This window comes from Miniopterus natalensis, chromosome 17 (genome assembly GCF_054644295.1).
Source record: "Miniopterus natalensis isolate mMinNat1 chromosome 17, mMinNat1.hap1, whole genome shotgun sequence".
NCBI lineage: Eukaryota > Metazoa > Chordata > Mammalia > Chiroptera > Miniopteridae > Miniopterus > Miniopterus natalensis.
In genome coordinates this window covers 12421877-12430648 of record NC_142097.1, presented here as the reverse complement: position 1 = coordinate 12430648, position 8772 = coordinate 12421877, and the positions used below count along the sequence as shown (strand labels likewise).

Sequence of the window (8772 nt, the reverse complement as noted above, 5' to 3'; positions counted from 1 at the left end):
GTGGAGGTGCTATGGGCACCCCTGTTTGTTGATTTGAGAAGCTGTTTCTGGAGGGTGTAGAGACAGAGAGACCCCAGCCCTGAGGGAGGTTGGGGTGGTCAGGGCCAAATCTGGCTTTTAAATTTCATACACCCAGCTTTTTTGTACCCAGACCCCTGGGGGAACCTGCTACTCACCCTCTCGACCTCTCAACCTCTTCCTTGCTCTGCTGTCTGTTTTAGGAAGTGCGATTAAGGGGTTGACCTTGTATATAGGGTGCCCTAGGAGACAGGAGGTGAGCAGAGCAGGAGGGAGCTGAAAGAGATCAGCCCAGGCTCTGCCTGTCTGGGTAGGGGTCTCCTGTACTGCCCATCCAGGAAGCCCTGACAACAGGCGCCACAAAGACTTACGGGAAATTAACCAAGAAGCAGGAATGGCACATGGCATCCGTGGGACTTGATCTTTATTTTGTTCCCAGACTTATTGAGGGAGATCAGCAGAAGGTGGCCTGAGGGGGAGGACAGAGATGCCAGCAGTACCCCAGGCTCTGCCTGCCCTGCCCATGGGGCCCAGAGCCTAGGCAGGGGCTTGGCATTCTTCCATCTTTCCTTCCCAGAGCTGGATCCAAACTCAGGGTTGGCCCCAGGCCCTGGTGCTCTTTTCTTGTTATCCTCAGTTTCCTTAGCTGACAAGAGCCAGTCCCGGTAACTGACCAGGCCAGAGTCTGAGGGCCTGAGCCAGAGGTGAGCACATAATCGATGCACACTCTTTGTGCACTACATCGCCGCTGGGCCTGCTCTGTTCCTGCCCCCTTAGAACCCCTGGAAGGGGCAGCAGCCATGGGGTACACTGGAGACATGGGCATGCTCTGCATGGGCTGCCACCTGGAGCACAGTCCCTTGGCCACAAACACTGGGGCTCTCTGTTGGTCCTTGCTGGTGCAGGTGCTGGTGCTGGTGCTGGGCCTGGGTTTGGGGCCCAGCCAGGTGGCTGAGCAGGACATGAGTTGTGACTCTGGCTACTGCAGGATTCCCTGAAGCCACCAGCCCCAACACATCGGCCTCTGTGCCATCTGGGCTGCCACGAAAGATGAGGGGGCAGGCCCAGGTATTAATTTCTGACTTGGCCACTAGGTTGCTAAGTAGAACCCCAGTGCTTGGGGACAGGTGTCGAGAGCCGAAGGAGCTGTTGAGTGAGGAGATGAGAAGGAGCACAGAGCCGCTGCTATCCACGGTGGCCAGGACACTGCTCGCGGGGCTCTCAGTAGCTTGTAGAGGTGGTGGGCAGGGATCAGGGCTGGGAACTCTAGACTGTAGGGCTGCCTCCAGCAGCGCCAGCAGTTCTGGGCCAGCTGAGGGGCTCGGAGTGGTAAACAGCGTGCCCTGGGCCAAAGGTAGCTGCAGTGCTGGCTCCAAGGTGGGCGTAGGCTCAGCTGAGGGTCCCTCCAGCCCCAGGTCTCTGGCCAGCAGACTCAGCAGGGCATCCCCAGCAAAGTCTGGGGTGGGGGCAAGTGCTGCCCTATGTAGCACGGCAGCCAGTTTTGGGTTGGTGGCTTTGTCCCCAGGGCCCAGGGGGGTCCCATCAGTGTGGCAAAGTAGTGGACAGAGGCCCTTTGTGCCCTGGGCTGCCAGAGCCCTGGCCAAGGGTGTGTCCACTAGGAAACCCTCTTGAGCCAGTGTGGTGGGGCCCTCCAGCAGCCGTAGCCAGGGCAGGTAGCCGAAGCGTGCGTGCAGCAAGCGCAGGGTAGGCAGAGCTGAGGGCAGCCCCAGGCCGGGGACCAGGGCCTGGGCTGGGCCTGACGTCAGGGCAGTTGAATTGCCTGAGGAGCTATTGTGGAAAAGGCCCCAAAACATGGCACCTGGGGGAAACAAAGGAGTCACACGGGGTTAAGGCCACTCAGTAGCCCCAGGTGAAGGACACTGACTTAACCTGGGGTCAGGAGTTACCGACTGGGTCTGGAGACCCATCTGGGGTCAAGAGCACATAGAATTAAGGGTCACAGCCTAGGATTGGGGCTACTGGCCAAGTCCTAGGTCCTGCTCACTACCCAGCTTTGAGGTCAGGGCCACTGACTGCCTGGATTCCAGGTGACCGATTAGGCCTAAGGTTGGGGTCACTGTCAGGGGTTGTGGGTCACTGACCTAGCCCTGTAGTATGAGGGTGCACTACTGCCAGACACAAAGCTGCTCCAACTCCGGCGTCCACAACATTGCCCCCGGCAACAAGCAGCTCTTGGCCCAGGTGGGAGCACGAGGCTGCAGCAAGGAAGGGACAGTCATGAGGAGGGGCCTGGGACCAGTGACCCTGGCCCTTCCCCTCTCCCGAGCTGCTCTCATCACTGACCTGCAGGGCTGATGATGGCACCATGGTGGTATACGCCTGGGCGGTGGGAGTGCCCACTGGGTGGAGGAGTCACAGAGCCCAAGGTTTCTGCAGAGCTACCTCTGGTGTGGAGTTGCCACATGGCCAGGGAGAAGCCAACAGCTAACAGCAGCAGGGCGGCGACTAGTTGGGCCCGGACTCCGGGCCGAGCACCAACTTCTTTCCTGCAGAGAGGTTGTCTTGAGCCAGGGCCAAGGCAGGGGGACACCTAAGGGCCCCAAGAAAACCCAGGGAATATTTCCCAAAAGGTTGACCTTGCTTGCAAGAGGATATAAATTTGCCAAGGAGAAGGGCTTCCTGGCAGATAACGCAGTGTGGATGGAAATGTGAAGGTTGGGGAGACTGAGGACAGCTAGGGAAGGAGTCTCAGGAGAGAAGGTTAGAGAGGCAGGGTTAAGCCAGTTGGGAGGAAATCTGACAGGGGCTTGGCAGGCGGGCGGAGCAGGGCCCAGCCAGCTGTAGCCAGGCCCCAACCTGCTCAGCAGGTGCCTCCTGCACCAGGGGGTGGGAGTGGGGCTTGGGAACCTTTGACAGAGCAGCTGGCAGGGCTGGCTTGGTATAAATGCCCCTTCAGACCCACAGACCGTGAATTGACTGGTTCAGGTCAATTGATTGGGCTGCAACCTGGATTCCTCCTATTTAACTAGAAAGTTCCCAGGTGAGCTAAGCACCGGGTTGTCTGGCCCCGCCAGGGGCCCCAGAGAGAGGGACTTAACCAGCCTCAGTCCTGAGTTGCCATGTGCCCCACCTCTCCCTGACTCACCCAGAGGAGTCCTGGGGCTTCCAGGGCTCAGGAATGAGTAGCTCTGATATCTCCTCTTCTTCCTCAGACTCCCAGCTCTGCTCCCAGAGCAGCAGCTTCTGGTAGAGCACTGGCTCTGCTGTGGCTTCCATGGCCCCTCGGAGCCGCCCCAGCTCACCTGCTTGCCAGCCTTCCCAGCTGAGTCTCAGGAGGCCCTGCCCGTGTCAGGCAGATGGGAGGTGGAGGCAGCCTTGAGGAAGGGTGGTGTGGAATCTAGAACAGGTCTGGGCAGGTCTTGGACCAGGGAGGCTGCGCGTGAGCCTGTCCCATTAGGGCACAGGGCTCTGGGGGCTCTCATGGCAAGGGACTCTGTCAGGGGATGCAGCTCAGGGAGGTAGGAGGAGCCACAGCCATAGGCCCTGATGTCCAGAATGCTTGCTGGCTCCCTGTTCAGGGGATGCAGCCCCAGAACCCCAGGCCTAATTCAGGGACAGTGGAGCTTGAATTGGGACTATAGTTACTTGGATTGAGGCCAGAATGTGACTAGGTTCTATGTGGAGGTGTCTGGTCTCTGGTTGGGGTCAAGGTTCAGCCTGAGGTCCCTCCCCAGATCTGGGTTTCTCTATCTGCGGAACAGCTGGAGGTAAAGGCACAGTCATGTGGCTCTTGACCAGCAGCTGGCGCTACAGACCTCTTAGGGAGCCACAGCCTGGAAAACACGTTTCCAAATTCCTTCACTGGAATTCACATCAAGGACCTGTTCTGTGGCAAGATCCCAGAATCCCAGAGTGCTGCAGGACAAGTTATGGGCTCCAGTCTCATTCCTTCTCTAGCCTTCTCTCTGCTGACCATTCTGCCGTGACCACCCCAATCCTCCCTCTCCCCTGCCTCAAACCCCAAACCCTCCCACTCCACCCTTCAGTCCACCATCTAGCTTCCTACTTCACACATGGGCAAATCAAGGCTGATGCAAGGAGCCCCCGCATACCGACCCCCAACTACAAACCCACCCTCCACACTGCCGCCTCCTCCCTCTGGTTCTGGCCCAGCCCCTCGCACCTCTTGCCTCCTACTTCCCCAGGGACCTCACTCTCTCTTTGACCCCCTTCTCTCCTGTGGCTTCATGTCTTCTCTACTGGTTCCTTCTCAACAGCATTTAAACAGGGTCGAGTCCTCAGAAATTCCTCTCCTAGGACTGTACCCAGCAGACCTGTCCTAGAATGTTCGTAGCAGCACTAATTGGAACAGTCCCAAACTGGAACAGTCACCCCCATTCTCCGCAGAGGGAGTGGCGTAATCACAGTGCTCTGCGGCCGTGAGAATGAGGGATCGGCCACTGCATGCCATGACACAGATGACTTTATGACACACCAATGCGTGAAAAAAGCCAAATACCAAAAAGCACATTTTTTTTTTACTTCCATAAGGTACAAGAACAGGTAAAACGAGTTTCTGCCATTAGAAGTCAGATGGTGAGAAGGGAAGGCACGAGAGGGCTGCTGGTGATGTTCTGTTTCTTAACCCAATGCTGGTTACACGAGTGCCGATTGTGAAAATGCAGCCAGCTGTACGTTTATGACACGTGCACTTCTCTGGAGGTGTGCTGTATTTCGATAAGAAGCTTTTTTAAAAAAAGCTGAGTATTTTCTAAACTAAAACAACAACGATAAAAATCACCCTCTAATCCCACTTGGCTCTCGAGCCACATCCCCTTCTCTAGGCCTCTTCTGAAGCAGGCAGAGTTGGTTTTCTGACTTGGGTGTGCATCGGGATCACCTAGAGAGCTTGTTAAATCGGGTTGCTGGGCTTCTTTCTCAGAGAGTCTGACTTTGTAGGTTTGGGGCAGGGGCCAGGAATTTGCTTTCCTAACTGCCAGGTGATGCTGCTGCCACCAGTCCTGGAAACACATTTTGAGTGGCCCTGATCTGCAAAACATCACCTCCATTTCCTTGCTTCCCATTTCCCCCCACAGCCCGCCACAAGCTGCTTTCCATCCCCAAGGGTCAGGGAAGCCTTTGGTTTCCAGATTTTCTGATTCTTTGGACCAATAACAAACAAATCACCAAGTGGAGACATTGGCATAGGTTGTCACTCTCTTTTTGCCAAGGGTGGGGTGGGGGAATCACCTGATTCCCGGTGGTCATCTGCTCTTATTTAATAAAATAATTCGATTCTGCTTCCTGTGAACACAATGTGGGAATGCCTACGCTCGCCCCATCTCCTGGCCCATCTTCAGCCTGGCCTCTGGGCTCCTAGTGTTGGCTCCTTTTGTCCAGCAGAAGAGATTCTTTGGCTCCTGTCCAGCCAATATTCCTCTGCTCTTAGAGCTAATGTCCTGACAAGCTCTTTAGGACCAAGGCCTCCACTGGTTGGGTCACGGGGACCTTTCCCTTTGTGGTCTTTCTCACTCCTGCATCTCTGGGCCTGGACGGCACTGCCCCACATCCCAGGAGATGACTATTAGCTAAGCTACAGTTAGACGCCAGACAGGCCCTGGGATGAGTGGTGATCAGGCCGAGACAGCCCCAGGGGCAGATAGAGCCAGTCATTTCAACGGCAGTTAGGAATGGCATTGGCTTTAGGACACCTGGGTCTCGTCTAGTTTCTGCCACTGACTCACTACGTGACTGCAGGCAAGTCATTTGACCTCTGGGAGCCGTGACTCCAATTCTGTAAAAAAGTGTCTAACAATATCTGTCCTCTCAGGGTTATTGTGAGGATTTGACGAGGAAATACATTTAAAGCATTCAGGCCACTGCTAGGACAGAGTGGACCCTCCAGAACACATGAAGTCCCTGCTCTGTGTTCTGTGGGCCTCAGTATCGCGACGCTGAAATGATGTGGGCAATCCCCTCCCCGCCCCACAACCACACTCACGCACGCACACACTGCTCACAGGGCAGCTATGAGTCTGGAGTAATTCAGAACTATAGATTCATTCGTGCCTTCTTCCATTTCCTCATTTTATCTTTTATTCTTTCTCTTATCCTGACAGTTTTCAGTCTCATCCTAATGGTTCTGCACATTAGAATCAGCTGGGAAAATCCATGAATACCCAGGCAGACCCAGGCAGGCCAAATAAATAATGAAGTCAGAATCTTTAGGTTGGCGATTCATTGGTATTTTCTTTACAGCTTCCCAGGTGTTTTCAGTGTGCCACCAAGGTCGAGAACCACTGCCTGATCTAGGCCCCTAGTCCAGTGATGTCGGAAGCTGGAAACACTACCAGTGATTTTTTTTAAAAAAAGCAAAAAAAGCAATATGCTGGTCCCTCCCCCAGTCCCACCCAATCCCACACCAATGGCATCAGTATCTGTGGAAGTGAGCCTAGGTCACCTAGGTCATCAGGATAGTTTTGTTTGTTTGTTTTGCATTGTCACCTGAGGATATTTTTTCTGATTGCTTTTCAGAGAGAGTGGAAGGGAGAGAGAGAGAGAGAGAGAAACATCAATGTGAGAGACACTCATCAGTTGGTTGCCTCCCACATGTGCCCCAACCAGGGCCGGGGAATCGAGTCTGCAACCGAGGTACATGTACGTGCCCTTGAACCTGAGACCCTTCAGTCCACGGGCCAACTCTCTAACCACTGGACAAACCGGCTAGGGCATCGGGATGGTTTTTAAAGCTCCCCAGGTGATTCTAAGGTGTAGCCAGGTCTGAGAATTGCTGCTTATGATAATACCCTCACAGGGGCATTTCTCAGGCTTTCACTGAGCACCCCTTCTGAGGTGCATGTGCTGGGGGAGGGCAGTGAGGAGCCTGGGGACAGCTAAAGGTTGGATGCCCCCCAGTCCACAGAGCACATCCTCCAGCGGCCCTGGCTGCTCCTTCCAACCAGAAGGGCTCCTAGAGGCCAGAGTTCAGCTTTTTTTTTTTTTAATTTTTTAAAAATTGATTTTAGGGAGAGAGGAAGGGAGAGGGATAGAGAGAGAGAAACATCGATGAGAGAAACATTGATCGGCTGCCTTCTGCACGCCCCCTACTGGGAATTGAGCCCGAAACCTGGGCATGTCCCCTGATTGGGAATCAAACCAGCGAGCCCCTGGTTCATGGGTCAACGCTCAACCACTGAGCCACACCAGCCAGGCCAGCAGTCAGCTTTTGTCTAGTCCTCTCAAGCTGACTTTCCTGGTCATCATCTCTCTGGCTCAGACCTGCTGTGTGTGTTGACTTTATAATTGGCCCCTGGGACATGCTGAGATTTGAGTCTGATTATAGATTTGAAGACAATGAAGTGTTGTGGGGGTAGAAGAATTGTTTTTTCCCTGCAAGGTGACTCTCTCTGTGTGATGTGGCCAGAATATTGGTATTTAAAAAATAAATCACTCCGGCCCTGACCTGTGTGGCTCAGTTGGTTGGGTGTTGTCCCGTGCACTGAAAGGTTGTTGGTTCGATTCCTGGTCAGGGCACATGCCCAGGTTTTGGGCTCTATACCTGGTAGGGGTCATGCAGGAGTCAATGTTTCATTCTCACATCACTGTTTCTCTCTCTCTCCCCCTCTCTCTAAAAATCAATAAAAAGAATAAAAAGCATTTAAAAAAATATTGTGATGTTTGTAGTAATCTAATATTAATGTAATTGATTTCTATTTTTTTTAAAAATCACTCCAGGTGAATCCAGTTGCAGGAACCACTGAAAAGGGTTTTTGAGCAAGTCAGGAACAGCCTCAACAGACAGGAGGCAGTGTTAGAATGAGTGCATGCCATTTCCTAGGGCAGTTGTGCACTCGGGAAAGAGAAGTGCCCGTGTCTTTCAGGGGTTGTTGATGCTGGCTCTAAGCTAATAATCTCTGAATACCACTGTGTCCCACTAGTCCACTAGTTAGAATGGGGACTTAGGATGTTTAGGCGATAAAGGGAAATTTGGTAGGCCTGGCAGAATTCTTAACTCACCCTATGGCTACTCCCATACTTTCTCAATATGCAGTTGGAATAAATATACTCTGCAGCTATCATAATCTTCACATTGTTTCTCAGAGTCATAGGGTAAGAGCCTTTCCGGGGGCAAGTGCCAAGTGGAAGCCTCTGGAGTGCTCCCTCTCTAAGCACTACCAAAATCAATGCTGCATTCTTGGAGGAATTGCAAAAATGATGCTACCATTAAAGACTTGGAAGTTGAAGGGGTACTGATTCCTACCACATTTCAACTTAACTTAGTGTTTTGTATAATGCAGAAGACAGATGGATCTTGAAGAATTACAGTAGAGATAGAGCTGACCCTTAAACAATGCAAGGTTTAGGGGCGCTGACCCCCACCCCCACGCAGTCAAAAACCACATATAACTTAAGTTGGTCCTCCACATGCTCAGATTCCCAAAAACCAATTGAGAATACAGTTAAAAATAATGCACTTTAAAAATCTGCGCGTAAGTGGACCCATGCAGTTCCAACCCATGTCGTTCAAGGGTCAACTGTAGTAATAAAGGGAAGGTCAAACTGCAGCTGCTATTCCAGGTGTTTCTTTATTGGGGAAAACCAACACAGCCCCTGGCAAATGCTTTATTCTCTATCCCAATAAGCAGAGAATCCAGAAATCATTGTATTTACCTGGTCGGGATAGCAGTACCCCTTCAAAATCTTGCTTCTGAGTTATGGCAGCACAGCATCCAATGTTCATGCCAGGGCTACAGGCTGTGGCATCTGGCTCCCAGATAAAGTGGAAAGAGCAGT

General features: G+C 52.8%; 1 protein-coding gene across 2 annotated transcripts; it reads right to left on the bottom strand.

Moving 5' to 3' along the window:
- Nucleotides 1-445: 445 nt before the first annotated feature.
- Nucleotides 446-3255, bottom strand: GGT6 (gamma-glutamyltransferase 6). Of its 2 annotated transcripts, XM_016200912.2 has the most exons (4): nucleotides 3125-3255; nucleotides 2323-2525; nucleotides 2121-2234; nucleotides 446-1837 (listed from the first exon to the last, which is right to left on the bottom strand). In XM_016200912.2, exons 1-4 carry the CDS (start codon nucleotides 3253-3255, stop codon nucleotides 792-794), a joined length of 1494 nt encoding a protein of 497 aa, XP_016056398.2. In that variant the 3' UTR covers nucleotides 446-791. The 2 variants fall into 2 exon arrangements, with proteins under 2 accessions (XP_016056398.2, XP_016056399.2); XM_016200913.2 differs by lacking the exon at nucleotides 2121-2234.
- Nucleotides 3256-8772: the final 5517 nt, after the last annotated feature.

What these genes read in the sequence shown, in the direction of transcription:
- GGT6 (XM_016200912.2), bottom strand. Translation starts at nt 3,255, where the DNA reads ATGGAAGCCACAGCAGAGCCAGTGCTCTACCAGAAGCTGCTGCTCTGG. An exon ending in TGCCATCATCAGCCCTGCAG is followed by an intron (nt 2,235 to 2,322) that starts GTCAGTGATGAG and finishes TCCTTGCTGCAG; the next exon opens with CCTCGTGCTCCCACCTGGGC. An exon ending in CCCTCATACTACAGGGCTAG is followed by an intron (nt 1,838 to 2,120) that starts GTCAGTGACCCA and finishes TGTTTCCCCCAG; the next exon opens with GTGCCATGTTTTGGGGCCTT.